This window comes from Falco cherrug, chromosome 6, assembly GCF_023634085.1.
Source record: "Falco cherrug isolate bFalChe1 chromosome 6, bFalChe1.pri, whole genome shotgun sequence".
Lineage (NCBI taxonomy): Eukaryota > Metazoa > Chordata > Aves > Falconiformes > Falconidae > Falco > Falco cherrug.
Window position 1 is genome coordinate 6,839,768 of NC_073702.1, and position 19,848 is coordinate 6,859,615.

The 19,848-nt window shown below is 39.0% G+C and overlaps 1 protein-coding gene across 7 annotated transcripts in view; it reads left to right on the forward strand.

Moving 5' to 3' along the window:
- Window positions 1-19,306, forward strand: part of CEP162 (centrosomal protein 162) — a 47,942-nt gene extending 28,636 nt beyond the window's left edge. For all 7 annotated transcript variants that reach the window (XM_027797936.2, XM_027797937.2, XM_027797939.2 and 4 more), the window contains 11 exons: window positions 478-590; window positions 1,348-1,453; window positions 3,028-3,154; window positions 4,005-4,168; window positions 5,639-5,743; window positions 6,781-7,005; window positions 8,162-8,832; window positions 9,465-9,606; window positions 12,360-12,458; window positions 15,410-15,544; window positions 17,724-19,306. In XM_027797936.2, the coding sequence (XP_027653737.2) occupies window positions 478-590; window positions 1,348-1,453; window positions 3,028-3,154; window positions 4,005-4,168; window positions 5,639-5,743; window positions 6,781-7,005; window positions 8,162-8,832; window positions 9,465-9,606; window positions 12,360-12,458; window positions 15,410-15,544; window positions 17,724-17,942 (2,106 nt within the window). In that variant the 3' untranslated portion in view covers window positions 17,943-19,306. The remainder of the gene's footprint in view (window positions 1-477; window positions 591-1,347; window positions 1,454-3,027; window positions 3,155-4,004; window positions 4,169-5,638; window positions 5,744-6,780; window positions 7,006-8,161; window positions 8,833-9,464; window positions 9,607-12,359; window positions 12,459-15,409; window positions 15,545-17,723) is intronic.
- Window positions 19,307-19,848: the final 542 nt, after the last annotated feature.

Sequence of the window (19,848 nt, forward strand, 5' to 3'; positions counted from 1 at the left end):
AATCCTTTTGAATGCTTGCAGCTATAAAACCAAATGGGTTAGTTTAGCCAGCTTCCAGCTGGTGCTCAGTGGCCTTTCTTGGTATGGGCGCACTGTCTTGCCGGAATGGCTGTGAGCATCTCAGATTAGTGATGATTTGTGTCCACAGTATTGGAGCATGGGCAGGCTGAGCTCTGATCTGTCGGCACCCATCCACATATGCAGTTTTAGAATATAGTTGGGGTAGCTTTGCAGAGGAACTGGCCTAGGATTTCCAGAGTGAGCAGGCACTTGGGCAAGATTGTAGAAGTCACTGTAAACTACTCTAGCATAAAGATAATGAAAGTATATATCTATTTTAGAACCTTAGTAATAAAACAGCTAATGTTTTCTTCCACTGTTGCAGTATGCAAACCATGCAAGGCGTAGACAATTGTTTTTGAACTGGACAAAACAGAAATTTATGAACATTCTTTAACTTTGTGTGTCTCAACTTAGGAAAATGAGAGGTTGTACAAACAAATGAAAGAGCTACAAATCCAAAACAAAAAAAATGAGGAACGGATGTTTAAGGAAAATCAGTGTTTAATGTCTGAATTAGTAGCCCTAAGGTAGGCTCATTTAAACATCTGACCTAAAATCTCTGGAATTTTCAGCTGTGTTTATTATTTTATTTGTGAAGAATCACTGCAGAGTCTTATCAGGTGCATGTTTTCCAGTGCTTCTTGGGTTTGTGGTTTTGTTTTTTCTTTTGAGAATTGATTTTTGTTGGTGGAAACTTAATTTAGTCGTCTTGCTGATGTTGCAGACCTGTGGGAAGACTGGAGCCTTCCATTTGGGGAATAGTCCAATGCTAAAATTCAAATATTTTTATTCATATCAGAATGTGATGTATACTACATTGTATACTACACTTGTTCTGGTATTACGGCTCTGCTCATGGGTCAGAATGTTTTGATACTGTTGTAAGATACACAGTGGATCAGGAGCCACAAGAGATCCTGGTAGTGGTGGAACCATTAGATTCACTGCAGTGTACGTATCCTTTGCTACTAATGAGGAAAAAACCTAGCAATTGCATGTACTCCTATTTTACAAATCTTTGCTTGGGAGAGACCTGTACGTGAGTTCCACTGCTGCAGAGTAGGTTTTGTTTCACTCCCTTTTGTAGTCCCAACAAACAAGTTTGTGCAAGGTGAGAAGATTTTGCCTTACAGGTGGAATTTTTTGGTGTAAAGATGTACTGCATAGTTGCTTCTTTCTTTATTTTGAGACTGCACGGATTGACTTCATGGTACTGGGTGGGGGCTTTTTTTTCAGTATGCCAGGTCACCACATTGCATAACTGGTTTTGCTGTTGTCATTTAGAGAAAAGATAGAGAAGATTAATACCCAATCACAAATCGTGCAGGATTCTGAACCAGCCAGAAATCAGAGTTTCACAGAATTGATTTCAGAGCTTCGAGCAGCACAGGTAGGTATATACCAACCCTTTTTCATGTGTTCTTACAAAAAACACATAACCATCCATATTGTAGACTAATAATGTAAATCTAGTGGATCATGCTTATTTGCCACACTTTCATATCACAAATGTCTCATCAAATGAACTTTCAGAAGTAATCCCCTGAGACATGCGCTGAAGGAAGTGCAACATTGCCCTGTTTACTGGCAATTCTGAAATGTCTTGTGAGAGCTTGCAGGAAGTAGTGATACCTCTATCACTTTCCTGCATAAGACAAATCCAGAAGGAAGTTTATCCCTGCTCTTACAGAGTAGGTTCTAGAAAAGAATGCCAGAGTGAGAAGAATCTTCTGTTGACTCATGTAACTTTTTTTGTGTTCCTGCAAATGCTTGTGGTTTTGAGGGTGGATGTTTAGTAAGCTTCATGTTAAAATTAAAGGTTTTCAGGTACTTCCATTGCTCTGCTTATTGCAAGTAGGTTGACTGTTCTGGTACATACTTCCTCTGATAGCTAGACCAGAAATTAAAAGATGCTTCTTCTGGTTTAGTTTTTGTGGTGGTGGTGGTGTGTGTGTTTCTTTGTTTTTTTAAAAAAAAAGACAACAACTGGTTAGTAGGTCATAAGGAAGATCTGGATCCAGGGAGCTTCAGGACCAGCGGAGGTGTTCCTGGTATTCCTGGTCTGATAGTGCTGACTTAGAGCTCATAAGACTCCAGGGCCATCCTTAGTTGCAGCCTCATAGGTGCTGTTGCTACACTTCCCAGCCCTTGGGACCAGCCAAGTAATGAGACTGGACACAAGATCCAAGGATGGAGAGGGACACACACACCACACTAACATGGTCAGGCACACAGATAGCAGGGAGAGTAGCGCCTTTGCTCGCGCCGCAGAAATGCAAGCAATACTGTTGGAAACACAAGAAGCTTCTGTGGCCTGATGCTGTTCAGCAGATCAGGACAGGAGTTTGCTAGCAGTAACACACATCTGTGTGCATGCTGGCCCTAGGTACTTGGCCTGTTTACTGGCTGGCCCCAAAATCTCGGTCCCCCAGTTGTGCTTCCTGTTGTGTCCCTAGGACAAGGGCCTCCATCTCCAGAGGTGGCACTGGCACTGAGACCTTTCATCCTACTTAGACTTGAAGTGTGCTACTGATGATATATAAACAAACAAAACAGAGAGTGCATGCAGAAAATGGTGAGAAATAGAATTTAGTAAGATGAACTGTTGGACAATATATCTGTCCATTTAAGCTACAGTCTTGAGTCTTAGAAATAAGTAAAGCTATTTTCTTTATTGACCCTTTCAAAAGGCAGATGTTTTCTACTTCGAAGACAGTTATGTAAGACTTACTAAAAAAAGTAATTTTCTAATGTTAAGCTAAGTTTTCCCATGCTGTGCTATAGCAAGGCCTGGAAATAATAGCAACATTAGGAAACCTCATTGCTGGTGTGGTCTGACGCAACTGTTGTGATTTAATCGTTTCATGGTGAAAGAGCCTATTCATTTCTTTTGCATGACAATGTCTGTTCAGTTTTACTAAACAGTTTAGTTTTAGTTGTCTTACTGTTTTCTCTAAAACTCAGAAGGAAGAAACTAAATTACAAGAAGAGATAAGACTTCTCAAACAAGATAAGCAAGCTCTTGAGGTAGACTTGGGACAAGCAAAGAAGGAGAGAGATCTAGCAAAAGTCCAGATTGCATCTACATTAGGTAAAGCACCTTCATTTTGTTGAATAATTTTGCCTACTCTCTGCTTCGCTAAATAAATAACTAAAACTTGTTTCTTATTAGAGTATTACTTAAGTCAAATGCATCTAGACCATTTCCAAACATTGTCTAAACCTCTCATAAAAGCATACAGTGAAGGACATGCTGCAGTACCTTTGGCACTCTATTAGAAGGCCTTTTCTTGTACCTAGCCAAACTCACTGTTGCCTGTTAAGTTTGATTTCTTGCCCGTCTTCCACTGGACATGGAAAACAGATGCTTCCATTTATATGGCAACTCTGTTCATAAGAAGAGTTTTACCATGTTGCATTTTGGTCTCCTATTTAGATCTTGCCCATTTTTTACCTATAACTTTTGCCTTGCGACTTTTTTCAACATTCTTATCAGAACTCTTTCCAGTTTCACTTCAGCTTTCTTAATGAGAAAGGGCCAGAAACTGGACTCTCACTTCCAGCATGTCTCTTCTCAAAATGCCCTATCCCTCAATGACAGGAGTATGATCGATCTATATCGAAGCATGTATTTTGTATTGTAATCCACGTTGAAAATTTGTTTACTAGAATTGTGATCAAGAATAGATCCCCCTGGGATTCTGTTTTAAAAATGTTCTGTGGTAAACTGTAAATTGTTGAGTACTTCCATGTAGGAGAGAAGAAAGTTTGTTTTTTCAAATACTCTTGCATTTGAAGTCCTAATTAGGGTCTAGTTTTAAAACTTTACTGCGGTAACAGGATTGTGAAAAGAGTAAATGTATGAAATGTGCTGAGGATAGTGTTGGCTAATTCTTCAATACGTAATTACTAATAATACTAAGGATGTTATATTTTTGTAGGTGAGAAGTCTTATGAATTTAAAGTTATGGAAGAATCGTACAAACAGGAGATTACTCATTTAAAAAGAAGACTTCAGTGGTATGCAGAAAACCAAGACCTTCTAGATAAAGATGCAGCTCGTCTTAAAGATGCAAGAGAAGAAATTGAGAGACTAAAACTAGAGGTGATAATATCTAGCTTTATCTTTAGAAGTCGGAACTTTAAAATTATTTCTTAGTGATGAGTATAAGGTAATCCTGTTCATAATAATCCCATTTTTTTCAAGAAAAAACATGTAAATCTTCATAACCTTTGAATCAAATGTGGATTCTACAAAATTGATATTACTACTTATGCAGTGAGAGTTGCAAGTGCAGAATGCTTAAAACCTGGTTTTGCTTCTACTGAAATCTTGACGATGCTTCTGGAAACAAAAGTAATGTGTTTCCTTAAAACCTGAAAAGTTATTGACTAAGAAAAGGAAGTACATTGTCACATTAACAACTTGGAACAGCCCTCTTGTCATTCTCTTTTCCTTTTTACTCCATGGTATCATAGGCAACACTTATTTATTCTCTTAAGTACCGTTTCCAATACAAATTATCTGGTTGCTGTAGTAAGGAAGAAAAAGCCAAAACGCTCAAATTATAAAGCAAGCAAAACTAATATATGAACGGACTGGAAATAGTCCTGAGATTTGCACTGCCTACTTATCAGATTTGATTTAGGATTCATAGAAATAAAGAATTTTACCAATGATAAAATATAACTGATCTTGGAATTTTTTCATAGCATTTTATTAGAGAGCTCACAGATTAAAGGGGTGCTTCTGAACAGCAGCAAGGCAAGGAAGTCCCTTAAATGCCACCATATCCAACTTTGATCAACATACCATCGCTGTGAAAGAAAATATTTTTATTTGCGTTTTCTTTAGGATGGATTGGTGTTTAAAAACAATGATCAGATTAGTCAAACTATGCTGGCGTAAAAGCATTACTTATGCTAACATTGCCAATATGAGCAAGAAATCAAGATAGCAATACTTCCAACTATAAAAGGTGTAATAACCCTGTACAGTGATAATAGTGGCTGATAAAGGTAGGAAATTCAATTTTAGATTAAAACTTTGAGTCTTTGTGGCCAGGCTTTACGGGAGTGCAGGAGCGTTAGCTATACAGTTCCTTCCCCTGATCCTGGGAGTTAGCATTTATTTGGGCGCAACACAACATTGCTTTTTGGCTGTTTCTGTTTCTCATCACAGAGCATAGCTTTGCAAATCACAGTCTATTTCCTTAACTCACCCTGAATTCGTGTAACGTGCTGTAGGACTTTATATTACAGCTTATTAACCAAGCCTGTATACTGGAAGTATGGAGAAAGAGGCAGATTTACTGGTCTGAAGACAAGAATGTGCCAGAGCTGAAGTTCTCTTCTCAATTTCCATAGCTAGTTTCAGCTCCTTTGTTCTTAAGTGGCTTAAAGAAGCTGTAACTTAGTTTAAGAACCTGAAGAATCAGTTAGTACAGAAGTTACCATTACCAGTTTTTAAGTTGCAGAATAATTCCACTATATTGTGTGTGTTTGAAATATTTCTGTACTACAGGACAATATCTGTGAATATATGTTTCGATTTATTTTCTCATAAATTGGATAGGTTGAGAAGCTCAGAGCTGAAGCTGGAGATCAGTGTGTGCAACAGAAGAAACGTTTGCGAGACAGAGCAGCAGACGCTAAAAGAATTCAGGATCTTGAGCGACAAGTATGCAATAATAGAACTGTGTTTCGTTTAACCTTTATTTCAGATAAGGTCTCTTAAAATACTTACCAGCCCTTTCATAAGGATAAAGCATTAATTGAAGCACTATGATAAAGTAACTTTTGCTATGGAATACTCTTAACACAAAAAGATGCAATTACTAACTTCCAAAGAGCTCTTCTGCTACTATGTTCTAACAAGCTATTTACTGATACGCCTTTTAGAATCCCTTAACATTAAAATAGTGTTTAGAGTTGCTTGGAAAGAGGCAAGAGGGCAAAGGCACACACAAGCTTGCTGTTTTATCTTTTGAGGCTGTTTCGGTCTGTTTCAGTAATCCCTTAACGTTATGATCAGTTTCAACCAAGCTGATTCAAGGGTAGGGGTTTATGTTTTACTGGTTTCCTACAAGAATCATGAAAACTGGGGAGCAGAGACCTTGAAATCTGTTTCTACTGAGGAAAACTCGGATGGAAGTGGGCCTTTCTGAATTTTAGGAGATGGCAGCTGCATTTACTAGGGATGTGGGGCAAAAGGAATGAGCCTCTGCAGTATTCTGATGTGAAGAATATGTTATCCATAGATAAGAGAGGCTTGTTATTAGCCTTGCATGCAAGGTGTTAGTTTTATGTTATTGCAGACTCCAAAATAAAAGCCATATAGTCTGTTATTGGGAGAATAATTTCAATACTGTTATGAAATATCTCCCTACCAGTTGGAAAAGTAGAACGTGAATGTAAGTCCAGGAAAAAGGCAGATTAACAGCATTAAGAGGTGTACAGCTTAAGTGCTAAGAAAATAAATAAAAGGTCCATTTGATGTAAGACAGTCTGAAGACCAGAGCAATATTTTAAGATGATGTATAAGTCAATCAGTAGTAAAAGTAAAAAGTTAAAAAAGAAATTCTTAACATACGCTTCTCTAGATTTCATTCTTTACCCAGCTTAAGCGGATTTTGCTAACATTTTGTCACTATTTCTGTTCGCTTTTCATTAGTACTTTATTCTTTTTGACTTCTGACTGAATTTTCTTTTTGATAGATCAGAGAAATGGAAGGAATTCTAAAAAGAAGGTATCCAAATTCTTTGCCTGCTTTGATTTATGCTGCTGCTGCTGCTGAGAAAACTACTGATCTTTCAGCTAAAACAAACACGGTTGATTTTTTGGAGAGAAGAATAAAAAAGTTAGAAACAGAACTTGAAGGTAAAGATGATGAAGCTAAGAAAAGTCTCCGTGCCATGGAACAACAATTTCAAAAAATAAAGGTAAAAGTTGGCGGCTTGTTGAGTAGTCTTCTCTGCAAGTAACAGCCACAAGGTTGCTGAGGTCTAACACAGAGTAGTGGTGAAAACTAATGGCAAAGACCGCATTCAAGGGAACAAAATACTCAAAGAATTTATAACCAAAACTTCAGTAGCTTCAGGACCCAAGATAAAAAGAGGATTAAAATTGTTACAGTATTGAAACTGGGAGGGCAAATTCTTGAGGCATAATAATTTAATTCTTACAACTAAGATAAGTGGGTTTCATTCTGTGGGTCAGAGGCTACTCTAAGGCTACTTACCTGATTCCTTGCTGTACCCAAGGCTGTGGCTGCAAAGGTCTGCTGACTTTAGCGTTTCTGCAGAGAATGTCTGGGAACACTAAACATTCTATCCCAAAATTAGGTGATAGCGAGTGTGAAGACTTTTGTTAGGAAGCACGGAAGTCTGGCATTTTATTTCAAGGAAGAGGTGAACTGCACAAGTGCTTTATGATCAGGAAAGGAAAGCTTTGGCCAGTTGTTCCTCCTTTTCTCCGTGTGAATAACTCACCGTGCTTTCCTCAGAGGCTACCCAGGCTATTGAGAAGAGTTAGGTTTTCCGTAGCTTATTAGGAAGAAAGAATCTGTGTCTCTGAATTCATACTTATTATAATAAGATCTACCCTGTAAAAGAATTTGTTTAAAAATGTGAAGTACAGTTTTGAGCATGTGACATTAATGTTTGAAAACTTACACATGACAAATACATAATGACAGATTTTTAAAAAATTAAATACTGCTTGCTATACTTAAATAAGATGTTACTTTGTCTGAGTTGGTAACACCTGAAGAGAACTCAATTATATAAAAGTGAAAGTTTCTTGTCAATTTAATTTTCTTTCCTATAGTTACTGTATTTATTGTGAGTGGAGGATTACTTTGTAGTAAATGTTTTGAGTAATTCTGTTTTGCATCAGGCTTAAGTTTGCTTCACGTATTTTATTTTTTTTTACTTGTTAATTTCAGAACTGATTGTCGGTAATACTGATGCATATCCTGTCTTGTGAAATCTTGCTTCAGATGTGCAGTAACTTTAAATAATAATAGAAAGAGCTAATAATAAAAGTACACTTGAGGAAACTGCTTTTTCTTCCCCTCCTCCCACTCCTCTCCCTTAGATACAATATGAGCAAAGACTTGTAGAGCTTGAGCAACTACTTGCCTACAAATTTATGAGTGAATCACCAAAACTGAATGGCGATAAAGCCAGTTCTACAGAACTTGAACAGGAGCTTCTGAATCTAAAGACGACCCATCAGATCACCGTTAAAAACCTCCAGGCAGAAATTGAAAACCTTAAAAGTCAAAATTCCCAATTACAACTCAGAAGTAAGAAGGATTATAAAGACTTCGAGTCTACCGGCTCACAAATGAAACAAGGTAACACAAAAGACAGACTGCTAAAACTAAATGAAGAACTGGTCGCCAAAAATAGAGAAATAGAAGACCTTACAAAAACTGTGGAGACTCTTCAAAAAGAAAGGATGGTGATGTTGTCGGATAATAATTTAAGAAATAAAACCAATAATAAGGGAAACTCTGCAGACATCTTGAAAAAGAATACCTCAGTAACAGATAAAAGGATTTCCAGCAACAGTGAACCCTTCCTAAGCATTTTCAACGATGACAAAATATACCAACCACACACCTTTTCTGATCCTAATCTCTCAGAAGTTCTGCAAGAAAATGCACACCTGAAAGAGGAGCTAGAAAGATTATCGCTAGAAATGAACCAGCAGAGGGTGAAGTCTCAGGCAACACTGGCTTATTCTGAAAATAACATACGAAGGTAAATTCTCAATGTGTTCCTCTAAAAACCTTGTTAAAATGTTGGCTGATACAGGATTGAAGTGACATATTAACATGTCGCCCATGTATGAAGCTAGGTTATACTTGGCCAATGCCCTCCATAAATTTTTATTGTATAGCGTTAATATTTGGTACACATAAACTGGGGTATGCATTCAGTGGGATTTACTTGACCAACCGTAGAAACTTTACACTTCGCCTCATTTCCCTTAGATCCCTTCACAGTCAAAGTAGAGGAAACTGGCATATTTGATTGCAACACATCCTGTTCTAAAATAGGTACCTGAAACAGGACAGCTGCGTTCTGATTTAAAAGCACCTATTTTCGCTCCTTATTTTTCATAAGAGGAGCCAAAAAAGGATTGTGTGAGTTTTCTGTATTCTAGCTGCCTCTAATTAAATGAGGCAAATAGCCAACATTGTAAGCTTCCCACCCTGATGTCCCTCCAGAGCAGCAGAAGTAATGGTGGTGCTATCTTGCAATATATGAAATTTCAAAGGTGTGCCACCTTTAGCACTTCCGATATGTTATGTGTTCAAGTGAGAAAATTTGCCACGTTTTTGAACTGTAACTGCTTTACTAAATCTTTTTTTTTCCTTCACTCTGTTCAGGATACAGGAAGACACAGCAGAATACATTGCATCTCTGAAAGCTTCCCATCAGAGGGAACTGGAGAAGATGATTTGCCAGCATGCAAAGGAGCATTCTACTTCTAAAGTAGCTGAACTAAACAGCAGAATTTCAACACAAGAGGTAAGATACAGTAGATACACTCATTACGTATAGATAATCTATTAAAGTTTTTTCTTTCTATATTACTATAAACTTTAGCTTTCTTTGAAGTAGAATGTTGTTTTAAAAAAGGGCCTGTGATACAGTATTCACAGAATCACAGAATGGCTGAGTTTGGAATGGACCTATGGAAGTCATCCTGTCCAACTCTCCTGCTTAAGCAGGGTCATCTAGAGCCAGGTGCTCAGGACCAGGTCCAGATGGCTTTTGAGTATCTCCAAGAAGGGAGATTGCACAGTCTTTCTGGGCTTAGAAATCCAAACAAGCGCTTGGTCACCCTCACAGTGAAGAAGTTTTCTCTGTGGTCAGGCAGAACCTCCTGTATTTCAGTTTACACCCTTTGCTGTTTCTTCCGTTGCTGGATACCAACTGGAAAGAGCCTGGCTCTGTTGGCTTTGAACCTTTTTCAGGTATTTGTGAACACTGATGAAAACCCCCAGAGCCGCCTTTTTCTCCAGGCTAAACAGTCCCAGTGCTCTCAGCCTTTCCTCATGTGAGAGGTGCTCCAGTTCCCTTCATTGTCTCAGTGACCCTTTACAGACTCTCTCCAGTAGCTCCATGCACAGTACTCCAGGTGTGGCCTCACCAGAGCCGAGTAGAGGGGAAGGAACACCTTTGTCCACCAGCTAGCAGCATTCATGCAGCCCAGGATACCATTAGCCTTTTGTTCGAATGGGTGGCCAGCAGGACACCCAGGTCCTCTTCTGCAAAGCTGCTTTCTAGCTGGGTGGCCCCAGCATATACTGGTGTCTGAGGTTGTTCCTCTCCAGGAGCGGGAGTTTGCACTTCCCTTTTGTTGAAGTTCATGAGGTTCCTGTCAGCCCATTTCTCCAGTCTGTCGAGGAGCCTCTGGATGGCAGCACAGTCCTTTGGTGTATTCAGCTTCCTTCATTTTTACGTGATCAGCAGACGTGCTGAGGGTACGCTTTGCCCCATCATCCAGATCATTAATGCGGGTGTTGAACAGGATTGGACGCAGAGTTGACAGTTCTACACATCACATCCCCTGAGTTACTGGCCTCCAGCTAGACGTCATCATGCGCATTGCCACCTGCTGGCCCAGCCATTTCAGTCAGTTTGCGATCCAGCTCGCTGTCCGCTTACCCAGCTCGTACTTCACCAGCTCCTCTGCAAGGGTCTTACAGGACACGGTGTTGAAAGCCTGACTGCTGAAGTCCAGCTACGCGATGCCCACTTCTCTGCCCTCATCGGCCAGGCCAGTTGTGTCATCGTAGAGGGTGGTCAGGTTGGTCACGCGTGACTTCTTCCCCTTTAAGAATCCATGCTTACTGCTCCTGATCACCACCTTGTCCTTCGTGGGCCTGCTAGGGTTGCAGGGTTAGTTGCTCCATCACCTTCCCAGGGACTGAAGCAAGGCTGACTACCCTGTAGTTCCCTGTGTCCTCCTTCTTGCCCGTTTTCACAGTTGCTGGCAGCACACATCGTTGCATCCCGTCATGGCCGTGGGCTTGCCTATGTGCAGTTTGCATAAATATTCCCTGACCAGGTCCTCTTCCCCTAAGAGTGTATCTTTCTCATTCCAGACTTGCCCCTTAGTCCCTGGGGCGCTGGATTCCCAAAGGCCAGTCTTGCTGGTAAAGACGAGTGAAGGCGGCGTTCAGTACCTCAGCCTTTCCCATGGTCTGGGTCACCAGGGCCCCTGCCCCATTCATCAGCAGGCCCACGTTTTCCCTAGTCTCCTGTTTGCCACCTGGGTACTTAGAGATGCCCTTCTTGTTGCCTTTGCCAGTCTGGCCAGGTTCAGTTCTAGGTGGGGTTGGGCTCTCCTCACCACATCTCTGCATGCTCAGTGTCTCTGTATTCCTCCCAGGTGACCCGTCCTTGTTCCCACGCTCTGTATGCTCCTTTTTTGTGTTTGAGTTTTGCCAGGAGTTACTTGTTTGTCCACGCAGGCCTCCTGGTGGTTTTGCCTGACTTTCTGCTTGTTGGGGTGGACGTCCCCTGAGCTTGGAGGAGGTGATCCTTGAATGTCAACCAGCCTTTTTTGGGCCCCTCTTCCCCCCAGATCCCCATCCCATGGGACTCTTTCCAGCAGGTCTTTGAAGAGGCCGAAGTCAGCTCTCCTGCAGTCTGTGATCGTGCTTTTTGGCCTGCTTCCTCCACTCAGGACCCTGAAGTCCACCATCTCATGGTCACTGCAGCCAAGGTTGTCTTTGATGTTCACATCCCCCACAAAACCCTTCTGTGCTTGCGCGTTCAAGGCCCAGCAGAGTACCCCTCCTCACTGGCTCCTCTCTCGCTTGGGTCAGGAAGCTGTCACGCTTATGCCATCCTCTGTCGTTCCTTCAGGAGGTATCAGGGTGGTTGAAGACCCCATGAGGACCTGGGCCTGTAATTATATTCGTGCATGAAAATTTTGGGACAAGTTTTACACGCATCGTATGACAGTAGAAAGAGCTATTGCATTCAGATTATTTCAGAACTTTTTTTAACTGAGGAAAGTAAACTTGAAGATTGAGACTTGTTTTCATACACTATATATGTACGGGTGTGCTCTTTAACAGTCCACACAGAGGGTCGTTAAACAGTGTGCATGCATACATGTTAGAGGTATTGCTAATACATGCATCGCTTATACCTCTGGTACGACAATACTGATTGTGCTTTTGGTGTATTTTTCCTTTTTGCACAGGTTTTCACATGTTGTCATGGGTATTTATGTTCATGACAAACTATTTTTAATCTTTTTGTAGATACTAATAAAACATCTCCAAGAACAAATTGGCGAACAGCAGAGACATCAGGAAGCCCTTTTAGTTTCACAGATGCGAGAGGAACTCCTACAAAAAGAGGTACATTTGAATTTGGATTGGGTGTACCTTGCTGTAACAAAAGACTTGTCGCTTTCATCCTTGTAGAGCCTCAAATAATTAGTAAAATAAGTCTTAGAAACAGTATCTTGGTTGCTTCTACATCAGTTATGTTTGGGAATGCAATGTATTTTTCTAATGCAAACAAGAGAACAAAACAGAACAGAAGGTGGAACTTTGACCTCTGATTTTTTTTTTATTATTTTTATTTTTAATTAGTTAGACATGTCTGACATCTGTATGAAAATTGATCAGCAGGTTAATCCAAGCATTCATAGCCTCTGAGAGTTGTGATGGGTAGTAAATAGACCGCAGGACTTCATTAAGAGGATATTTCATTATTGCTTTCAAATTCTTTGTTCAGATAAAGCCTTCCTTGTTTCATCGTTAATTGCCATGAAAGTGACTTAGGCAATTATATTCTTGGTTTTCTCCTTCAACATCTATGAAACTTAAGGTCTTCCTAAGAAGAGGTTAGTTGTAATAGCTCTTCTGAAATTCACTGGTATTTGAGAGAGGTATTTAGGTTTTCCCTAATCTTCTATTAATAGCATATAATCTAAAAATTATACTTGTTTGTGTTTTCATTTTTGTCTTAATATTGTGTAAAATTGCTGTCTGTGTTTTAGCTCAAGCTTTTTGAACCTATCGGCTATACTTCTGTTGTTCTTCAAGTGCTGCCAATTTTTATTATTTTTTTTTTATCACCTCCTGTTCAGGCAGAGGATATAGCTTCTCTTAGCATTGTGCCTACAATTAATTCGCTATCTCCTTGATGTATGAAAATGGCTAATTTTAACTTCATTTTAATAATACACTAATTAATGTGCAAGAGTTATTAAAAAGAATTCTCCTATTCAGTAGGGGACTGAGAACTCTAGACACTTAATCTTGTTTGCTGCCCTTATTTAGAAGAAATGAGAGAAGCATCAGTATGTGTTTAGTACGTACTTAATTAATCTTAATCTCACTAGACTCGTTCAGTATTTATCTTACCCATGCAAAATTCCATGTCTGTTGTTAAATATTTATGGCAAAGTGAGGGTTTGTAAGGAGAGAAAAAAAATCTATTAAACAAGCTCTTTATTTGCAGAATAAAGGCTGAGGCTTTGGGTTCATATTATGATAGCTGCTGCTTTTCCATACAAAGCTTGTTTTGCTCCAGTGAGCCCAGTATATATAATAGTTTCTCCTGGGAAAACAGGGCAAGAGTACAATGAGACAAATGTTATTAGTTTGTTTCTTCTGTGACTGCTTTGCAGATTATTAATGACAGTGATGGTAAAGAGAATGATCATCCTATCTGATCCATACATTACAGGCTGAGTTCAAGGTGCTGGCGTTTCAGAAAATGTAATGGAGTGCCTTTGTTACAGAAATCATTGCAGAACTGTAGAGAGAAATGTCAAAGTAAAGCCTTGCTTTTCCCCTCTAGCACGATTGCTGTGCTGCTTATAAAATACATTTTAAGCATGAAGTGGTTAAATAAGTTGAGCTGAAAAAAAGAAGGTAACTAAACCTGCAAACAGAATTAGTCACGGTAGGGAAAAGCACTACTATTTGTAATAGGACTGAGTTCTCTGTCTAAAATGGTGGTACCTCAAAAAAGACAAACATTTTTTCTGAGGCTTTCTGGAAGATTGTTACTTGAATACTGACTTCGGGAATGCTGTTCATGGATGTTTTCCATTAACTATACACTTCTTTGCATAACAACTTGCATGTAGCACACAGCTTTGTATTTAACACGGTTCTGTTGCTGGCAAAATATATGGAACCTATTTTCTCCTGGGGCTTTTTTCCCCTCGTAACGTCTTTCCTGCATGAATTTTTCTTGTATTTAATTATGTACTTGAGATCACACATCAGCAGCACTTCCCGTCAGTGGGGCAACTTAGCAGCCACACAGCAGACACGACATTTCACAGACCTTACGAAACAAGAACTTCTGAAGCTTGTCTGACAAATGTGGCTGAAACTGCCCCGCAGGTTCAAAGCTGCTGGAGTAATGCACAGGCAAAAATGTAGTAACATAGGCCTTGCTATTTTAGAAAACCACGTTAAAAAATGGGAATAGTAAGCCGTCTGGGAGTCACTTCCCAGGAAGAGTTGACATCTTACGAAGACCCAATGCTTCCAGCTACCTGAATCGGCAGCAGAGAGCCAAGGATGGCTGCGTGCTTCAACAGGGTTAGAAGTTCTCAAATATACTGGGTACGGGAAGCTAAGGGTTATAAAAAAGGATAAACATCTCAAAGCTTTCACTTTCGTTTACTTACACACATTAAGGAAGTGACCAAAGATGACTTAGGATGTTAAATGAAGAATTATCGAGTTACTTAAAATAGGCAAAGAATGAGAATAAAACAGCAGGGCTTTATAAGAAAGCTTACCTGAATTTATTGAGGATCAGGAAATCAGTTGTAAGTCACTGGTAGAGTTGGTTTGATCTGGCAGTTGTTAGACCAAGTGGGGTTTGTAATCATGTCTGACAGCAGCATGCCTGTTCTTAATTTATTCCTTAGAAATACACTGGTACATTTTAGATTCAGTCTTTATCCAGGGTGTGAGAAGGGATTGTGTAAGAACATCTAGTCATAATACTCTCAATTAATTTTTTCGTATGTTTAGAACGTAAAAATTGACTGTGAATAAGCACTTCATAATTCATTATGAACAGGATTGGATTTATCACATAGGAGTAGATTTTCGTATCCTCAGGCCACTTATGAATGAAAGATCATAATCAAAATCCCTGAGCCCCTATTTAAGCTTTCTCTTTTTATTTTTTTTTAAGATTTCTCTTTTATGTCTTCCTTTATGCAGCTTTTGAATGGAACGATTAAACAATGCAAATATACTTTGAAAGGAATCTGTTTTATACACTGCTTAACACAATGGTAACAATTTTCATCGATTCTCTCAAACTGTAGGTGACAAAATTGTTGGAAGAGCTGAGAGAAGCTAAGGAGAACCAGAGTCCTGAAATGAAACATTTTTTGTGCCTGGAAAAGAAAATCAAGCATATAGAGACCAGACATGCAGAAAGAGAGCAAGAAATTCAAAAGGTACACCAGAGTCTCTCTGCATTTACTTCTCAAGAGCAGTTTATCGGTTTAACTGTAATTTTACGGTATTTGCACAGGCTGGTTTAGCTCATGCTGCAGGGGGGCAAGTACTTTGTGATAGAGCCATGGGTTTGTCTTCGGTGCCTGCTGATACAAGTGAATGTAAATGCATCCTAGTCAGCGCGGCCTTGCTGTGGCAATTAAGATTACTTGTGCATGACTGGCGTACCAGGTGCGTAACTTCCTCGCAACCTGATCTAAAGAGGCTTTGCTTTTGCAGAGGGTTGGACCGCATGACCTCTGGAAGTCCCTTATACCATTAAGTTATTTCATATTTCAATTACGCAGTAGAAACTAGCTGTTGAAAAAACGTTGTAATATGTGAGAGTTTGTAATGCAGAGTTTGTGAAGCTTGATATACTACGCCCCAACTAAACTGTAATTTTATTTTCTAGTCCTAGAAATTCCATTCAGAAAAACTGCATTAAAAGTGTAGAAACATCCTGTAGCAGTCTACCACATACTGGTTTTAATACCCCAAACAATAAGAACAAAAAAAAGGCTTTATCCTCCACAGACTAAAAATCTGGATTTCGAAGGTTGGATCTTTGTGATACAGGTTCTTGGATCTGACGTTTGTATCCCTTGAATAGGAAAAACAATTTTGCATTGATCCTCCCCCCATCTTATGTCATGGCCTCCATCCTGATTTTTCATTTACTGGGGAGGCTGCTATCATCTGGAAAGTTTTCTAGTTCATATAGATATTTTTTTTCCTTAAAACTTCTATCACTTAAATATATGACTGTCTTTTGTTAGTGTTTTAACTTTGACTTCATATATTTAAGTAAAACCTAAGAAGGGCAGTTGGACTAGAAGATCATCAGCCTGTAGAAGTTCTTAGTTTGTGGAGTGAGTTCTACAGGTCTGAAGCCAGATCTCAAGGAATACACTTTTTACGTACAGAATTGTTTACGGTAGAAGGTTTTATTCTCATGTATTTCTACATCAAGCATTTTAATTTTCTTTCCAAAGAGCTGTGCATAAATCACTGGATTAAGAACAAACCCAGCTGCCCCTGATGCTGTGACTTTGTTCACATTCTGTCCTGTTGAAGGCAGCTGTAATAGTTATTTTTTTATACTATTCATTTGCTTCTGTATGTGAGAATTTCTTTACAATTTCTGCAAAGTGCTTGCTGCTGCCTAGTCTGTGATCTATCTCCACTAATCCATATACCTGACACAGTATTTACTAAGATGTTTTGTAATGTATATTTTAAAAAAAATAGAAGTAATAATATACCCAATAATTACTACTAAGTGATTTCATCTTTCCTGGGGCTACTAGCCTTGTTACGTATTAAGCTTTGGGTTTTGTTTGTCCTAGTTTTGTACCTTTAATGATCTGCAGTGGGGCACCAGACAGTTCCCCAAACGAATGATAATGAAATGAACAACGTAGAAAAACTAATTGCTGAACAAGGAAATAGCACATTATCCTTCGTATCAAACCACAAATATAATAATTATGGCCTTTAAGCAATAGAGATTTTTCTTAAAAGAATCTCTTACAATTAATAGTGTTGTGGAGATTTTGATACCTTGTGATGCTTTTTATTTTGGGTAATTTAATAGGATTAAGCCATGGATTCATGTCAAAATGAATTCAAACTTCTATCTGCAGCAGCTTCAGATCTTTGTGACTAAAAGTTATTTTCCAGTAATTCATAGAACTTGTGGTTTTTAAAAAAGTACAGCAGTAGCCCAAAACGTGTCATTTAGATTTGGTTTGTTTCTCTTGCAGAGCATTCTTTTGAATTGCCGTTTAAATGTGTTAATTAAAAGGTTCATTTTGATTACAGATGGGTTTATGTTATGCTCAGCTTTGTCTTAAGTATTCAAGCTTTTAAATTGCTGCTTTGGAGAGGACAAGTTAAATTCTCCTGAGGATCATTAGTCAATAACGGATCCTACCCTTCTGTCGTTAATGCAACTATTTAAAGGAATAAATAAACGATTTCTTGTAATATTCAGAACAAATTGTAAGTACTTAACATGAGCACTGGGCTTTCAGGCCAAGCAGCAAATACAACGAAGTGGCATATTTTGGCGAAGCGGGGGTGGTGGCCGAGTATTGGATTAGGAAGTTACAGCACCGACTTGCTTGTACTTTGCAGGCGGCCCGACTACCGCACCATATTACTGAAGCAAGGCAAAGCCAGGAGGTGGAGAAGTGGCGAAGACTGGCACAGCGGAAGAATCAAGAACTGGAGAAATTTCGAGTGGAATTGGATTCAATATTAGATGTTTTACGTGAACTGCAGAAACAAGGAGTTGTTATTCCTGCACCTAATTCCAGTGCATTCAGCATGACAGACAGCTGTTGGAAGACCTGATTAGATAGGAGTTGATTAAAGCAGAAATTTGAATATTCAAAGTTATGTATAGAAAATATTACTGAAAATCGTTAGTGTAACACTTGTAAATTGAAGTACATTCTGAATTTATCTGGAATCTTGCCTGTCCAAAGGTAGATTTGCATTTAGCAACACCCCAGTCATAGTGTGGTTTACATTTTGTTAGTAATAAAGTTACATGCAATTTTTAAAAAATATTAGGAATATTGAGGTTATTCCATAAATTCAGTTACCATTGAAAAGCTCCATGATGCATTTTCAGATACTGTAGAATATGCCTGAATATTTTTAACTTGTCGTTCTAACTTGTCTTACAATTACTCCTTTGTGAACAATTTGAGTAATATGCTGCTTGGCTTGTATTTTTAAGTGTATAGAGTTACTATTTTTCATTTGACAGGGCATGAAAATCTTCTTTTTCCAACACTTTGCTGCTCTTCCTCCAATTCATAAAACATTTCTTCCCTTATTTTTTAAGACCCCATTTGACTCAGAGTGAGTGGAGAGCTGGAGCAGAGCAGGCATTCTCTGGTGACGCTCACATTCAAACTATTCATTGCTTGCTTTTCAGATACTTCCAACTGTGCTGGTAAGAATGATGGCAGAGTGGTCTAGCTGAATTGTTACGGGGCAGATAAAAAAAAAAAAAAGTCTGTAAAATACAGTGTGAAGTAATTAAACCATATAGGCACAGACAGTAATTAAGTGCAAGAACTTTGTTTTGTTTTGTGTGTACACACACACGAATATAAAGTGAGAGAGCATGTGTACACATATAGATATAAAAAAAAAATGGTCACCTGGCCAATTAAAGTAGTAATCTTGGTTGTTTCACATTTGGATATTTTCAGTATGGGTATTTTGTCCCTCAATAATGAAGTATTAGTCTGTATTCATAAAATGTGTAAATATAGTAATGCTTTGTATATAAAATAGCAGCTATGTGTAAATATGCTCTATTTTCTTGACTTGGGACTGGTTTGCAAATGAAGAGGATAAAATCAAATAATTTCAACTTACCATTTATTTCCTGAACAATTTGCTACACGGGTAATGCTGTATTATAGTGTGTGACCTGAAGTGCCTTTTTTTGAAATTGCAGCCCCCGTTCTGTTCCCAGAGAGGCCGGGTCCTGGCTGGTCGGTGGGCTAGGGCACTGCCTAGGGGAAGCAGTTCTGGTTGCTGGCAGCTCACGCTCTCAAATGTATAATGCTCGGGTCATCAGGAGGCAGGTGCCTTAGTGTTCATGCAGTTCATTCAGACACCTTTTCAAATTCTTATATTCAGTTCTCAGCAAATGCTGGTATCTTGCATAGTTTGAATTAAATTGCAATTAAATTCTCTCTCTGAGTCTCTTTTACTGAGCAGGGACACTGTTACTGTAAGCTGTAGTACGGTTTATACGGTGTTCCCACATGTATTTATGTATTCCTGCAAACACTGAAGTATAATCTTTATAGTTTGTAGGTATTTTCTGTGAAGTGGGCATTCTACACAGTAAAGAGACTGTCTTTGGTCTTGAATGGCTGTAGTAATGGTGTTCGCTTTGGAGAAGCAAGGTCCAAGTTTTAACTTCTCTGCTAAGGTTGTTTGTTTTTGACTCTCCAGCAACATTAACAGTACAGAAGGGGGAAAACGCCCTAAATGGCCCAGAGGCCGACACAACAGGTCACTAGCTTTTACTGTATTCCACTGAGGATTGGAGTGGGGACTTTCAGAGAGTTAACAACGATGTATGCCTCTTGTATGGTTTTCTTCTTGTGCCATACTATTTCATCACACATTTCCAGGAGAAACTATAATGGGATGAATTAAAAGAATGAATCTTAAATCCAATTTCTTTGAATCGCTAGCTTAAGTTTAGCTGGAATTCATTTGTTTACAG